The 17,613-nt window shown below is 37.4% G+C and overlaps 1 protein-coding gene across 1 annotated transcript in view; it reads left to right on the plus strand.

Annotated features, from left to right (window-relative positions):
* ARHGAP42 (Rho GTPase activating protein 42) overlaps positions 1–17,613 on the plus strand; it is a 392,107-nt gene that overhangs the window by 305,386 nt on the left and 69,108 nt on the right. The window contains exon 6 of the mRNA XM_007938080.1: positions 8,276–8,386. Within this exon, the coding sequence (XP_007936271.1) occupies positions 8,276–8,386 (111 nt within the window). The remainder of the gene's footprint in view (positions 1–8,275; positions 8,387–17,613) is intronic.

Consider the following 17,613-nt stretch of genomic DNA (forward strand, 5'->3'; position numbering starts at 1 on the left):
CTCCTCGGAAGGAAGGTTGGGCAATCCTACTTCCGTAGTGATACTGCCTCGGAAACCCAAGGAGGGGTCGCTATGAGTCGGGACTCGACGGCAAAAAACAACAACAACAATGTAGTTCTAGGAGCTCTGGTAGCGTAGTGCCTGAGGCACTTGACTGCTAACCAGAAGGCTGGAGGTTCAAACCCACCAGCCACTCCAAGAAAGGAAGGTTGGGCAATCTACTTCCATAATGATACTGCCTCGGAAACCCAAGGAGGGGTCGCTATGAATCGGGTCCGACTCGACGGCAAATAACAACAACAAATGTAGTTCCACTAACGAACCCTGGTGGTGCAATGGCTGCTAATGTGTTAACTCTCAGCTGCTAACCAAAAGGTTGGTGATTAGAACCCACCCAGTGCCTCTGTGAGAGAAAGACCAGATAATCTGCTCCCATAAAGATTAAAGCCAAAACCAAACTCACTGCTGGTTTCTGGGTTCTGACTTAGAGTGACCCCTCCTTGGGTTTCTGAGGTGGTATCTCTAAAAAGTAGATTGTCCAGTCTTCCTTCTTAGGAGTGGCTGGTGGGTTTGAACCACCAGCCTTCTGGTTAGCAGTCAAATGCCTTATGCATTGAAAACCCCATAGGGCAATTCTACTCTGTCAGTTGGGGTCACTGTAAGTCAGATTCAACTCCATGGCACCTAACAACAGTAAGTAGTTAGTTCCAGTTTCAGTGACGGAATGTGCAAAAAAAAGATGTCCTTACCAGTATCCCTGTATTGTTGTTCTTGTCATTAGGAGTTGTTGAGTCAACTCCAACTCATGGTGAGCCCATGTGTTCATGGTAGTACTAATCTTTCTGGTCTGTACTTTCAGAAGTAGATTTCCATGCCTCTCCTCCAAAGACCTTCTGTGTGGGTTGGAGCCAACTTTTCTGCTAGTGGTTTCATACTTAATCATTTACACCACCCAACAACTCCCATTATTACCTTAGCAAGAAAATCTTGCAACACCCCACATACTTTCCTCCCACCATAGCAGCTTTGAGTTGGGGTTATTAGCAGTTTACCTTGGAGCTCATGAATATTATCCAGACCTTCATAAGGAAGCTGGTACCATGTTGAATCTACTTAAGTCTCTCCTTTCTGTGTACTTTTTGGTATCACAATCATGAAACTCTTTTAAACGTCTCAACCTGCTCCTTCTGGCAAAGCTACTTCTCTTCCTGAACAACTTTTCAAATTCAAATTGGTCTTCCACTCTCCTTGTTCCTTTTCTTATTTCTCCTATTTCCAAGTTCAGTCACAAGTCTTCTTGATGAGTTAGAGCATTACAAGAGTTGCACAGCATCAGAAAGACATGAAAGGGTTATTTTTGCCTCTGATTCCTTTTTTCCACATTCTTATATTCTCATTGAATTTAATTTAAAGATTTAAAAAATACTTAATTTTGTGAAATATTATTTTGCTTGTTATTTAAAGATTGATTCATTGTAACCTATGTCTTCTGTTAATAACACATGCTATTAAAATAATTTAATATACAATTATGTACTTACACAAGACTTTTCTGGCTAAAGTGAGATGGAGAAAAATTTATCAAGCATTGCCACTGCTTATTGTAATTTAATATTATATTCACATATTACAAATGTCTTAAATGCTTATATCTCTATTTAAACATTGCCCTAGAATAAATCAAAGAATATGGGGTGTAGATGTAGTCATGTGGAAAAACACTGCTCTAATTATCACAAGTAAAGCATCATCTGCTGAGGGTTGTGGCCAGATGTCATTTTAAAAACTGGTTGTCTCAAAACTAAGGGTGATGTTTAGAATCCCCAAAGAGTTATAAGTTTATCAGGTTCTTGGTGAATATGAGAGACCAATCTCATGACAAGACCCTGTTTAAACCATCTCAAGCAAATGATAACTTTATCTTAATTATAAAGTCCTCCAGAGGATAAGTTTCAATTTTCCCTGACAACCTACTTCAATATTTAATACTTTCCTTATTAGTGGCTCTAAATCCTGTAGGCAGTGGTAGAACAGAATATTTGTTACAGTTCTATACTTAGTTGGAGAGTGGGACAGCCCATAACATGGTTTCTGAGACTAACATTTTTCAAATATCTCCACCAACCCCATCTCAAACACTCTCACACACATATACAGAGGCACACCTTTCTTTTCTAGGGAGCACAGCCTCTAAGAACAACAACAACAACATAAAACAATGCAACAAATTCTATCAAAGCAGCTCCCAGGGCCATGTTAGGTAGATAATGGGCTTCTTTTCCTCTATCTATCTAGTAATCATATACATCATAGGAAAATGCTGCCACAAACTTCTTTAATTCTTTGCCATGGTATTCAGAGTCATCTGTTCCTTGCCAGAGATGCACTGGCATGTCTCAGCACCAAGCTTATTAACTTGGTTTAATTTTGGGCTAGTTAGGGGCCACATGCTGATGTGGGTAGGGGAGGGATGATATAGAAAGACTCTGTGACCACCATGATAACATTAGGAAAAGGGAGGACACCGAATTGTGCACATAAGGTACAGACATCAGATGCTAATACCAACCAGTATATCCACAATACTGCATTACCATTAACACCCAACACCAGGGTACAGATAAATACATAAACATCTCAAAAGATCATATGGAAGTCAGTGAACTGGATTATACTCTAGACCAAGGATACATTCAGCAGAGGCTAATCTTGCACAGATACCAGTGAAACAAAGTAACCACAACCCTTACAGAAACAACAGAAGACAGACATAGAGTAATCCCTCACAGCCAGACATTGTGGGAGAGAGATCCAACAGATCTACCAACTCAGGACCATAGTACTGGGGGACACCACAGTCAATTGGCACAATGAAAGTCTTGTTCCTCATCCTACATTGGTGAGTAGTAACTGGGGTCTTAAAAGCATTCAGGAGGCCATCTAAGATGCAGCTAATGGTCTCCTATCATTGAAAACGGAGAAGAGTGCAAAAAAAAAAACAAGGGCAATTGGAAGCAATCAACCCTAGGACACAATGGCCCTCAAGACTAGAAGAACTAGGTGGTGCCCAGCTACCAGTGACAACACAACTCAGGATAGGATCAAATCTGGAGATCCTGGATAGAGTGGGAAGAAAAATGCAGAAGAAAATCCAAAAACTCAATAATGATCAGAATTACTGGTTGGATAGAGTCTGGTGGGACCCCCAATACTATGGCCATGGGATACATATATTCTGGGCCTGGACTAAAACTCAATCCCAGGGGCTGGCTCTCAGCCCAGTAGTAAACAAGATGTCCACGCAGACTGCTCAACCCAGGGTGACACATCCACATACTCTATGGAAATGCATCCCTTGGAACAAACAACCACAGGGCACCAAAGGGGCAACATTCACAGGGAGGAAATGCAGGACATACAGGGGTGCATAACTATGAGAGGTATGGAGGGGTGGGGTTTACTGGGCAGATAGGGGAGTAGACTGGGTTAGGGTTGGGGATGATAAATGGGGAGTGAAACTAAATGTACGTGTAATGTTGAATGTAAAACAAACTCTGCTCTGTAAATTAATAAAAATTTAAAAAAAAGAAAAAGAAAAAAAAGACTCCTCTCTGTCTTCTCCCCCATGCCGCTCATGTCTTGTTCTTCTTGCTTCTGGAAAATAAGTGACTGCCCATTTCTAAGAATGAATTGAAGGGTTAACTTGTGTTGATAAAACTCCAAGACCATTAATTAAACAGATTATTTGAATAAACATAATTGGAAACAAAGTACTCTAGATTATAGGCTTTACATTACAAGAAAATAAATAATATTTACTATGTGGATGGATGTAGAAATCCTTTCCAAACCTAAAAGGAGGAAGTTATAAAGGAAATGTAGAAAAACCTAAATGCAAAGAAATAAATAATTTGTTGATTTGAAAAGGTACTGACCAAAATTAAAAGGCAAAGCTATAGGAAATTTTTATAACATATGACACAGGGATACTATTTCTTATATAAAAGAAATATTCATAAACCATTGTGAAAAAAATAAAGGCCTCAATAGGGAAATGGGTTGAGGACATAGTAGGCAATTCATCAAAGAAGAAATATAAACTATAATAAATATTTTCTATTTAAATATCACGTGTTAAAAAAATAATTAAGCTAAAAATAATAATCTTAAAATAGCAAAAAAGATGCTATTTTTAATTCTTTAAAAGGTAATATCCATTGTTAGTAAAGGTATGGGAAACTGGGCACACTTTTTCTTTCCTAGTGGGAGGATAAAAATGATTCAGTCATCCTTGAGGTAAACTTGACTTCATATTTCAACAATTTTAATGTGAAAAACCACTGAGATTATTTCTCTTAGTAGGAGGTTACTCAAAAGAAATTTTCAGAGATGAGCACAAAAATAGTTTGTGTAAATAAATTGATCCAAGAGTTATTCACAATGAAAACAATTTAGAACATCAGAAATGGCACCAAAAAATGATTGTAGTAAATACACAAATATAGTTTAACCATAAAATGGAATGTGCTACGGCTGTTAACACTTTTTTTATTTGGAAAATCACTTAAATGCATTGGAAAATATTCACTAGATTACTTGGGGGGAAAATGGGTCTAAATCAGGGTGTACTATATTAATCCCAGGTTTGTTTTAAAGTAAGCATGTGTGCACATACTTGTGGACACACGTGCATGTGTGTGTAGTACAAATCCAAATGTCTGCAGTGGCAGGTAGGATTTCAAGTCATTCTTATCATCTTTGCATTTCTTTGTTAAAATGAATAAAGAATAAAGTTAAAATAAATGAATAATTATTACTTTATAATTAGAATACAGAGGAAAAGGATTTCTTTTCAAAATCCATAGTTTGTTTTTCTACCTACCACCACCACCATTCATCTGCCAGTTTGTGATACCATGGTGGCTTGCAGGTTGCTGTGATGCTGGAAGCTGTGGCACTGTTCTTTCAAGTACCAGCTGTACCACTGTTATTTCAGTACCATGGTGGATGGTTGTCACCGGAGCTTCTAGACTAAAACACACTAGGAAGAAGAACATGGTAGTCTGCTTCTGAAGAAAATGGCCACTGAAAACCTGATGAATAGCAGCAGAGTATTTTATGAAACAGTGCCAGAAGATGAGCCCTTCAGGGTGAAAAGCACTCACAATACGACTGGGGAAGAGTTGCCTCCTCAAAGTAGAGTCAACTTTAATGACATGGATGGTGCAAAGCTTTTGGGACCTTTCTTTACTAATGTAGCATAACTCAAAATGAGAAGTGACAGTTACAAACATCTATTAATAATAGGAACATGAATGTACCAAGTATGGATCTAGGAAAATTAGAAGTCATCAAAAATGAAATGGAATACATAAAGATCAATGTCCTAGCCAAAAGTGAGCTGAAATGGACTGGTATTGGCCATTTTGAATCAGGCAAACATATGCTGATAATGACAAATTAAAGAGGAATGGTGTGGCATTCACTGTCAAAAAAATTATTTCAAGATTCATCCTGAAGTACAGTGATAGGATGTTACCCATATGCCTACAAGGAAGTCCAGTTAACATGGCCATTATTACTCAAATTCATGCACCAACCACTAATGCCAAATATGAAGAAATTGAATATTTTTAACAACTTCTGAAGTCTGAAATTGATCAAACATGCAATCAAGCTGCTATTCTGTCATGATTATGCATAGTACCCCCTCTTATTTTTAGTGACCCAGTTTGGATGATAATTACATGGTTAGTTACCCCACTGATCCAGTTTAAAATATATAGTACCAGTTGCTAGTGGATATATAAGTAAGTTGTACTAGTGAACCAGACACTGTGGGTTTAAATACTAAAGAGATTCACCCCAAGGTAAAGAATACCTTTCTAAATCTTGTCCTGAAAAGGAATTAAACTGTCATATTCACTGTTGATGACATTTCCAAACAACTTGTGTTATATAGACTAGAAGTGATGGAAATTTTTATTACTGTCAAAAGGCAAGATTTATTATTTTTCCTTTATCCCATTTTTGCCCCCTTTTTTTGTGAGGTGATATTGTGCATGGCAAATAAGTTTCTGAAGAAATTATTTATATTCTTTGTCAAGGTTCCCAAAACCTCCCCAAGTTTGGTGATTTGCTATGAGAATTCACAGGACTCAGCATATTGAAAGCTCTTACGAGGAGTCACAGGATTCAGCATGGTTACAGTGAAAGTATACAAAGCAAAGTCTGCAAAGGGAAAGGGCACATGGGTGACATCCAGAAGAAACCAGGCACAAGCTCCTAGGAGTCTTCTCCCAGTGGAGTCATTTAGGACGTGCTTAATTCCCTCACCAATGAGGTGTGACAGCACTGGTGAAATATTGTCTATCGTGAAGCTCATTAGACTCAATGCCAAGGGATTTATTTGCACTGGCTTCTTAAGCACCTGCCTGGCACATACCAAAATTCCAGAATCTCAGAAGGAAAACAGATGTTCATTATGAACTATATTTTTCACAGAAATAGTTTAGACATAGTGAACTACTCTTATCAATTAGTGCTGTAGGAACCCTCCTGAAATTCACATTTCCAGGAGCCCATCAAGGGCAAAAATTATAATGGATAGCAGTCAGGCCTGCTGTGTTAATAACTCTTCTGGTACAGCTCTGGTGACCAAAGAAAAGAACGATTTTAGGTTCTAAAGGTGCTACAACATTCCAGTTAGTTCCCAAGTGCCAGGTAGCACAATCAATGACATTATCTTTCAAAATATAAGAAAAGCTGCAGCAAGACTTGGGAATATAATGTTATCTTGGAGCCTGAAAATATTCTTGTATCCCTTAGATGCAGTGTTTTACTGGAACTAGCTCTGGAGATCTAATTACCTGCATTTGTTTCCTACTCCTTCACTCAGTGATGCTGTGTTTATAGCTGAAAATTGACAGTTGAGGAGTATTTATACCACAGAAACCAGCCAGTGTTGCATATCAGGCTTCATAGGAAAGTTAGAGGGCCAGCTGTTAAACATGTACTAGCATACCACCACCTATACCTCATTTAACAAGTTATTCATACTTACAAAAATGTATCCCTGTAAGTGATGATAAAAAGACAATACATATGATTTATGTGGAATACTGATTTTCTTTTTGTTTTCCTAAATATTTTTGAGGATTGAAAACTTTTGGGCCAAAATTTCCTACCTGGTTTATAGGTTCTTCACATATATTAGTCTAAAGATGGAATTCTCAACCATAAACCAGCCACCACCACTCCCCAGTGAATTGCTTACAGTATTTGTTTACAGGATTATATCATTCTTTTTAAAGGTGTTCCAAATGAAGTTATAGTGCTGTGAGGTCCAAGCTGGCAAACCTTTTTTGGTGATTTTTTGTCAGCTTTTGTTTGTGAAATTACCATTGTAGAATGGCTCTGAAACAATGTTCTATTCCCAAATTGTTGTTGGCAGATACTTAGTCTTCCAGAGAGACCATTGTTTTTGTCTGCTTTTAGTAATCTCAGCTGGCAATGAGGAGTGTGAGGCTGGACAAGAACAGGAAATCATGCCTCTGTACTAAGCCAAAGTCAGCTAGAAAGAGGGCATCTGAGGATGGTAGTAGACATTGAAGAGGGAAGAGAGGCAAAGTCAAAAAGAGAATGCAGTTATCTCAGGAACACTCACCAACATCAGAAGAACCTTATTATAACCAGGAATATTAAAAGTGCATGGCCGTGATGGAGTGTGATTCATCAGGTTAGAACCACTGAATTTATTGTTGGCTGTGCTGACAGTATTATCTTTATAGGAGTTTACCTAGTGATGTGAAGCAGGAGAGCTGCTTTATAAATTCATTATGCGATATCCAAGATCTTTCATAGTGTGATGCCAATCTCACTTCTCATTCCTTTTCTCCATGTGTTTACTCTGCAGCCAACTCTTTCATGCCTGTCTACCTTTTCATAGGCATGGCTCCTTCTTTTATCTTCATTGTGATCTGCTGCTAGTTCAGCTTCAGACTCAACTCAAAACACTACCATTTTCTCCCAGAATTCAGTCTCTCCTTCTATAGACCCATTGGTTTTCATATACACTTAAATACCTTTTTGTATGATAGTTTGTTTTTTTTTCTTTAAGGTAACAAATGTGTGTGCTTGCTTGTTTTTTTTTTTTTTTTTAATAAAGATTTCTGAGTAGAGGAAGTTTTGAGTTCCTCTCTACATTCTAGAAAAAAAGAAAATAAATTCCCTAATCACTCCCTGTATTGTGATTTGCCTGTTTTTGATTCTTTAGGCAGATACACAGATTGACCGAGAACATCAAAACTTCTATGAAGCATCACTAGAATATGTCTTTAAAATTCAAGAGGTTCAAGAAAAAAAGAAATTTGAATTTGTTGAACCGGTAAGTTACAATTTCTGTATGAGACAATAAGTCACCAACATCCTACTTAAAAAAAGGTGTGTGTATATATATATATATATTATTTTATGTTGAAATTTATGAATTTTTAAGAAATAAAAGGATATATGTTATATATACATAAATGAATACACCTCAGCAGTAAAGGGAGCCATTTATCGAACCTTTAGGTAAAGAAAGAAAACTTAAGGCTGTTTTTCCTTTTTCTGTTCCACCCTCTTTCCTTTCAAGGTTATAATCTGCCTGATTTTCCTATGAAGTCATTTATTTCCCTAAGTCACTGTAAAAAGTTGTGGATTCCCTAATGTAAACAGCAGTGTAAAAAAGAACAGGTGGCTGGTCTTTATAAGCTTACATCATTTTCTTAGCATTTTTTCCCCAAGTAATACACTAATATGTTACAATATTGCCTGGGTACACATCTTTATGAGACTTCATCTGTGATGGAAAGAGGTGAGTCAAACGATCTTCTGTTATTTAAGCTCAGTTCCCAGGAGTTGTGAGGACAAAGACAGTAAATGCATAAGTAATTAAATATCTAATTTAAGGAATCTTTTCTTTCTATACCAGTCTTTAAAAAAATCTGTTTATAATAAGAAAGAAACAAAAAAACATAACAAAACTCACTGCCATCAGAAGAACTCTATTATCATAGCGACCCCACCTTGGGTTTCCGAGGCAGTATCTTTATGGAAGTAGATTGCCCAATCTATCTTCCAAGGAATGGCTGGTGGCCATTCCGAGGAACCACCAGCCTTCTGGTTGGCAGTCAGATACCTCAGGCACCATGCCACCAGAGCTCTGATAAGGAAGTGACTATTATTATTTTCGTGAATGTAGTGACAAGAAAGGAAGATAAATTTAAAAATATATTTGACATAATTCACTTTCTCAATGAAACTCATTAATGATGCTCTGATTATAATTGGAAACTGAGACCGAATGGAGACGGCACAGTTATCAGGCTCTGAGTTGCTCCCAGGACTTTGCTCCTCTCCCTTCCTCTGATGCCACCTGACTTTTCCAGTAAACTCAGTACTTGCCACTGTTTGTGTGGTGCCTAAGGCATTTGACTGCTAACCAGAAGGCTGGAGGTTCAAACCTACCAGACACTCCTTGGAAGGAAGACAGGGCAATCTACTTCTGTAGAGATACTGCCTTGGAAACCTAAGGAAAGGTCATTGTGAGTCAGGATCAACTCCACGGCAGTGAGTTTTTAGGTACTTGGCAAGTTTATAAGACAAACCCTTCAACTAGACCATTACTCAGACTCAGGAATTTAACTTTTAACAGCATTAACTCTAAGTCTGTTTGCTGAATAACTAAGGTCTAAATCCCCTAGAACAGATTCAGATCTTCCTACATATTTGACATTCTGAGAATCTGATAAAGCTTTATAGGACTTAGAGGTCCTTCTGAAGCTCATCTGGGGTTTGTGGACAACCAGTCCACCTAAAAACCCCTACTCTAGGCAGATAGTCAATATGTATTATGCTACCTCCCCTTCTCATTAACTAGGCCTCCTGAGAACCCTACCATGGCTTTTTGTAGCCTCACCACTTACTGGCAAACTTCTTTCCTAAGGTCAGCCTTCTGGGATATCTGATTTTTTAAATTTCTTGACACCTGTCAGAATACCCCCATGAATTCTGAAAGTTTTCCTTTATACTTCTCTCCCTTTCCTATTTCCTTCAAATGCTATGCTGGGCTGTTGTGCTGTTCTTGCACCTGGAATGGCACTTTCACCTCTGTACACATTTTCACTCTCCGGTAGGGATTATGCAAGGTGGTCTGGTGCCCTTCCTGGGTCTTTTATGGCTTGTCTTGTCTGAGAGCACTGAAGCAGACCATTCTATAAAATGATGTCAGATGTAAAATTGTTTGGTCACAGTTGAGAGAAGGAATGATGAGAATTTATAAATTCTGGTGATAATATATGTGGAGGAAGTGGAAGCTGTCGTCAACTGAAATGTACTTTCTTCCTTCCCTCTACCATTTCCCAAACTAGGATGTTCTGACATGTCTTCTGAAATGCATACCTTTCTAGTGACACCACAGTCAAAATTAATGTTAAATTTGTCCTTCTTCCAAAATATTTTCTTGGCTGCTGTACTTTCCTATTAGAGTGTCTGGCCAAACCAAATAGTACTGTCAGTTTAGTCTCATTCTTATTTCCAGTCTCAGAGTCTCATCCATGGGGTTTTATTTCATTTCCATTTCATTAACAAGAAAAGTAGAAATGGGACCAATGAAACATGGGCACATTGATATTTAGGTTATGTATTAACAAATTAATCTGAAGGACAAAACTTGGAAATTTTCAGAAAGAAAACTCCCAGGAACTATAAACTGAACAATGCATGGGGACATTTTAATATCTTTGTGCAGTTTTCATTCTTCAGGAATCCAGTTTCTCTTTGCTGTACACTGCAGAAGTCTAGCAGTCTGTTCTAGTTTTTGGAGCCCCGGTGTCGCAGTGGTTAAGCACTTGGCTACCAACCAAAATACTAGTCATTCAAATCCATCAGCTGCTCTGCAGGAGAAAGATGCAGCAGTCTATTTCTGTAAAGATTACAGCCTTGGAAGCCCTGTAGGATTGTTAGGGTCGCTAGGAGTCAGAATTGACTTGAAGGCAATGAGTTTGGTTTTTCTGGTTTATTCTAGTTTTAACTTAGATTAATTTGTAAAGGAGGTGATATAAGCATTAAAGCAAAATGCCCTAGAGATGAGGTCTATTTCATACAGATTTTAAGAAAGCAAGTAGAAAATATAAAAAAAGAAAAAGGATGGTAATTCGTATAAAGGGTTCCTAAGTGGTACAAACTGTTAATGTGCTTGCTTGACTGCTAATCAGAAGGTTTGAGATTCGAGTCCATCCAAAGGGGCTGAGAAAAAAAGGCCTGATGATCTACTTGGGAAAAATCAACCATGGAAAACACGGTGGAGCACAGTCCTACTGACACACGGGGTCACCGTGAATTGGAATCAACTCAGTAGCAACTGGCTAATTCATGTTAAGTGACATTCATATTTTACGATGCTTTTTTGTGCATAATTTTACATTATTTCAGTCAATCTTAAGTTCTACTACTTGTCATAATACTTCTACAAAATATTTACTTGGTAAATATTCTTCCATTGTCATTTTTTTAAAAAAGCTAAGTATGATACATACAATGAGAGGAGACATTTAAACATTTTAAGTAAATAAATTACATGTTGTTACTGTTACAAATATACTGTCAAATCAACTTTTAAACTCAGTTTTCCATAAGCCATACAAATTCAATGATCATCTTTCCAGTTTATCATATTTTGTAGAAAGTCATTGTTGGTATCTCTCTGGTGATCTCTAGACCCACACCACACAGTTTGGTAGCAGCTATCCATATGTGATTACTGAGCACTTGAAATGAGGCTAGCTTAGGTTGACACAACAGCTCTGAATCAGATTGTGAAAGTTCAATACAGGGAAAAAAATTTAATATATCATTAATGCTTTTTATGTTGATTACATGTTGAATTGATAAATTTTGGTTATATTAACATCAAACAAAAAGGAATCCTGGTGGTGCAATGGTTAAGAGTTTGGCTGCTAACCAAAGGGCCCGTGTACAGACCCACCTGGTGATCTGCTCCCATAAAGATTATAGCCTAGAAAACTTTATGGGGCAGTAGTACTCTGTCCTATAAATCTCACTATGAGTTGGAATCTACTCAATGGCACACAACAACATGTTAAATAAAACATATTATTAAAATTAATTTGTTTATTTCTTTTTACCTTTTTTTTTTTTTTTAAATGTGGCTATCAGTTAGTTTAAGAAGCTCTGGTGGTTCAGTGCCTAAGGCATTTATTTGACTGAGAACCAAAAGGTTGGTGGTTCAAATCCACCAGCTGCTCTGTGGAAGGAAGATGGAGCAATCTATTTGCATGACCATTACCAAAGGGTTGGTATGAGTTGAAAATGACTAGATGGCACTGAGTTTTCTTTTTTTTTTTTTTTTCGGTTCACCAGTAAGTGTAAAATTAAATGTGTAACCTGTATTTGTAGCTCACATTATGTTTTTTTTTTCCCCCCTTTGGACAGTGCTTCTTTCAGATGTGCCAACAAAGTATATGAGTTCAAATCTGTAATAGGGGGAAGAGTTCAGAAAAGGAGATCCATCATCTCCTGACACTTTCGGTTGTAAGGTCCTTCTACTCCTCAGCATTGCCTTCAGTTTATGAGAGTTCTGAGGGGTTAGAAGAAGCAGCTTAAGAAGTGTTCTGAGTAAAAATAACTTAAATATTTGGGAATTGAGTCCTAGGGTTTCAGTAGTATTTTATGGTACACAAAGCTTTGTGAGTCAGAAAACTAAAGGAATCTTTCTTTGACGTAAATCTCTTTATGTTTTACTCACCTGCAATTTGTGGATGTTTTGGTTAGATCCTCTGAGCATACTGAGTTGTAGCTAATGTTTTCTGAGCAACTGCTACTATATCCTATGTTTTTCCTGTATTATTGCTTATAAACTCCACAACAACTAATTATGAATTAGTTGTTATCTTTCCAAGAGCAGTGTTGGTTCAGTGGTAGAATTCTTACCTTTCATGCAGAAGACCCCATTCCAGCCTCCGCCCAATGCATCTCATCCATAGCCACCAGCCCTCTGTCAGTAGAGGCTTGCATGATGCTCTGATGCTGAACAGGTTTCAGCTGAGCTTCCAGTCTAAGGTGGAGTAGAAGAAAAGGCCTGGAGATCTACTTTCTAACATAAGCCAATGAAAACCCTATGGGTCTCACTGGTCCCATTTGCAACTAACTGATCATGGGGTTGGTGTAGGACCAGGTAGCCTTCTATCCCATTATGCATAGTGTAATCATGTGTCCTGGGCTGATCAAATGACTGCCAACAACAACGTTATTCTTCTAGTTAAGGAAGCTAAGCCATGCAATGACTGTTAGTTGCCTGAGGTCACAAAACTAATTAGAAGGAGAGCCAGAAATTCAGAACCCAAATCACATTTCATTTTGTAGTAGCACTTACTACCACAGTGGCTGCTGCAGTATAAAAATTAGTCCTTCATAATACTTGCTGTAACCAAATAAAATGTGTGAATCTTGGATGTAGTGTTTATTGTGTGGGTACTTTATTTAAAATTAGAAGAAAATAAAAGATTTTTTTCTTTGCTTTGGTAAGTTGTTTTTGTTGTCATGTGCCCCTCCTTGGGTTTCCGAGGCAGTATCACTATATCACTACGAAAGTAGATTGCCCAACCTTCCTTCTGAGGAGTGACTGGTGGATTTGAACCACCAGCCTTCTGATTAGCAGTCAAGTGCCTTAGGCACTAAGCAGAGAAATACAATGGTTAAATGAGTCAGCTCTGGAGTAAGGTCAGTGAAATTTGGTGCCTTTCTAATGTCTGCATGGCTTAGGCAAATTATTCAAACTCCTGCCTTAGAGTCCTCATCTGTCAATTGGGGATAAAATGAACGTGTTGTTCCCAGCATTGTGGCGTGAATCAGCAAAGCATAGAATGCACAAAGCAAGTGTCTACCACATAGTTAACCTCAGTAAGCTATCATTTGATGAGAGGTATCACTTTTCTATCATTACCAAAAATGTAAACGTTTGTGAATCCCTTTATTAGTGGTAATGTTAAAGTTGTATGTAGCTTTTTAAAAAACACATGTCGGTTTTAACATGTGCTTAAATATACATATACAGTGAATTTTGTAAGAGGGTTTTAGTATTACAGTATTCCTTTTAGACTTTATTTTAGTCTTATGGTATTCTGTTTGAAATTAATATGAAAACAAGCCACTATATATAAATTAAAATATACTGATTTTTGTATTCTTCCTTTGGACTGATTAATTTTAAAGTGTTTGCTGAAGCAAATTTTACTTAGCTTGATTAATATACTTTAGTTTACTATCATGCAATATACTATAAAATACCTATATTCTCCAAATTAAAGAGTTTTGACTGATTTTGAGACTGAACAAAGAACTATTTGCTGTTTTCTTTTTAAAGTCCAACAAGTAGTATGTATATTAATTTGCATATTTTGAAAGCTAAACCTTTTGTTTTTGTTTTTTCAATATGACTAGTGTTTTAATTGGGAGCTATGGTAGCATAGTGCCTAAGGCACTTGACTGCTAACCAGAAGGCTGGCGGTTCAAACCCACCAGCCACTCCTTGGAAGGAAGGTTGGGCAATCTACTTCCGTAGTGATACTGCCTCAGGAACCCAAGGAGGGGTTGCTATGAGTCGGGGCCGAGTTGACGGCATATAACAACAACAACAACAACAACAACAACAACAGTGCTTTAATTTAGAAAATTTAATTTAAAGCAAATCAAAGTGAATAAATAAGACATGTAAGTTTTTTGCAGCTCTGTAGGACCAAAGGTAAAATTTCGATCTAGCTTAAAACCTACATGCAATTGTTCTACAAAAAGCTTTCCTGTTCAGCTCATACATTTTAAATAAAAATAAAGTCTGAAATGGGCCTTGAATTTACTTCTAGATACTGGTAGGGAAAATCTGAAACTTGTGATAGCAGTTAAATACTCACTCACTGCTGTCACATCAAATCCAACCCATAGCGAACCCTCCTTGGATTTCCGAGGCAGTATCATTATGGAAGTAGATTGTCCAACCTTCCTTCCTAGGAGTGGCTGGTGGGTTTGAACCACAAGCCTTCTGGTTAGCAGTCAAATGCCTTAGGCACTATGCCACCAGAGCTCCCAGGAGTTAGATAGTGGATAGAATTTTGTAGTCATAAGAAATATATGTTTGTTGGGCGTAGTCTTCTTGAACTTCATTTTAGAATTCAGTCCTATATATATGGTCTGCATGTAGTTTCTGGTGGACTTTATTACCCTCCTGGCTATCTCACTTTCTTCATTCCCATGAAAGGTGTAAAGATAATCTGACTATTCTCAATTGCCTTAGTTCTTTTAGTGTAGAAGTGTACCTCAGGCCACTTCATCTGAATCCGAGAATACATTTAGAGCATGATTGACAGTGTTGCTCTGGGCAGATGGGACATCTCTATCAGCAAGAGAATTTTAAGTAATGAAGGAAAACAGTTGATTGTAAGAACTGATTATTATCACTTCAGAAAAGAGTGAAAGCACGTAGGTATAAATCATATCAGTAAAAGAAAGCTTACAGCCTAGTTCTGCCTAGATTGAACAGCAGTCACCTGAAATCACTGTCTCTAATGCTTTGAAGCTTTTTCCCCTCAACCCCATGCTACCTTGAACCACCATTCCACTTTTCTTTTCTCTGACATTCACATTACACCAGTAATCATGCGGCTAAAAGTCTTGAAATAGTTAAAAGTATATTCTAAAAGTTGAAAAAGTTAAAAATATGTTTCACATCTATACTTCATTTAATTATTTGTCTGTTCATTAAAACAAAACGACAACAAAAAAATATCAAGCGACTGCCGTTAAGTTGATTCCAACTCATAGAGACCCTATAGGACAGAGTAGAACTCCACAGAGTTTCCAAAGCCGTAAATCTTTACAGAAGCAGACTGCCTCATTTTTCTCCCGTGGAGTGGGTGGTGTGTTCAAACCAGTGACCTTTCATTTTAGCAGCTGAGCACTTAAACACTGCACTACCATGGCTCCTTCTGGTAATTAAAGGCCTGGAAAATTATGAATATGTTTCCTTTGCTGACTTACAAAGAGAAAAAAAAATCAGATGTTCTTGTAGAAGTTTATCTATAAATGGTTATTGCAGTGATAAATAGTCATTTGATTCTAGAGCACTTGGGAATAATAAACTGCTGTATGAGTGTTTCCTAATGATAAAAGTTGCTTTCTCAATACTAAAATTTGATCTAATATTTTGTGGTAATGTTGTGGTTATTGTTATGATTATAAAGGTCAGGTATACTTTAAGATAGGCTGCAGGCAATCTTGTCCAAAACACTGCACGTCCTCAGATAGATTGGACAGAGAAAATGACACATGAGAAATACAGCCCTTAAAGTTTTTCAGGCTATCCTAGTAAGTTCCCTTGGTACCAACCAGTATCATTTGCCATTGAGTCGATCCCGACTCATGGTGATCCCATGTGTGTCAGAGTAGAACTGTGCTCGGCACGGTTTTCAACAGCTAATTTTTCAGAAGTAGGTCACCAGGTCTTTCTTTCAAAGTGTTCTAGGTGGACTTGAATCTCTAACATTTCAGTTAACAGCCAGATGTGTCAATTGCATCATCCATGGAGTCTTCCCCTGGTAGAGGATCATGGAATTTGTTGTGTATAAAGTGGACTTGTGTGTGAGTGTGTGTGTGTGTGTGTTTGTGTGTGTATATATAAATATATATATATATATGGCACATAACAACATACATATATTTTTCAGATATAAAATCTAAAAAAAGATTTAACTTTGCTGCCATCTACAGGTAGTTATTTCTTACATGTTCTTTTCATTAAACTTTACCCAAAGCTGCTTTCAAAGATATGGAACCAAAGGAAAAGGTGGGTGGTTCTTTGTGTGTAATGTTTCTGCACCTTCCAAAGAATTGTACGTTCTTTAGGATGTGTTCAGCATGTGTTCAAATGAATTTGTCTTCTCCACAACAAATTGGAATTTTGCTAGAAGATGCCAACGGAGTTCTTTTCATCTTGACTGAAGTTGCTATTATAAAGTGCTAAGTCTGTGGACTAAATAAAAGGAAAAATTCTCCATCTCCATTTCCTAAAACATTGTTAGGAAATTTCAAGCAGAGCTTGTATCAGACAATGGTGGCTTATTAAAGCCCATGTTGAAACATTTCCGTAAGATTGTTTTAGTTAGGGGACCCTCAGGCAGTTCATTGAATTTTTTATACGTGATGAAGAAGCTCATCCTGTGGTGAGGGTATGAGAAGTGTTGCTAGAAAAATACTCAGGAATTGGGATCGAAGAGCAGAGTTCATCATTTTCTGCAGTTGTGTCTTTTGAAATAGAGCATCAAAGTCTGTGGCCTAAGGATTACAAATGATCATTAATTAGAATTTTTAGCAGTAATTTGTGTGTGGTTCAGAATGCTTTACTTCCTTTTTCTTAAACATTAGTGTGCTCTGCCTATTTCCCATGTTCTGAACACTCAAAGTAATAGAAAAGTTGGATTGTGGGGAATTGGGAGGCTTTTGTCAAAGATATTCACAAAATATTCTCTTTGCAAGTAACATTAGAGCCTTTCTCCTTATGAG

This window comes from Orycteropus afer, unplaced genomic scaffold (genome assembly GCF_000298275.1).
Source record: "Orycteropus afer afer isolate SDZICR_OR568_19922 unplaced genomic scaffold, OryAfe1.0 scaffold00047, whole genome shotgun sequence".
Classification (NCBI taxonomy): Eukaryota; Metazoa; Chordata; class Mammalia; order Tubulidentata; family Orycteropodidae; genus Orycteropus; species Orycteropus afer.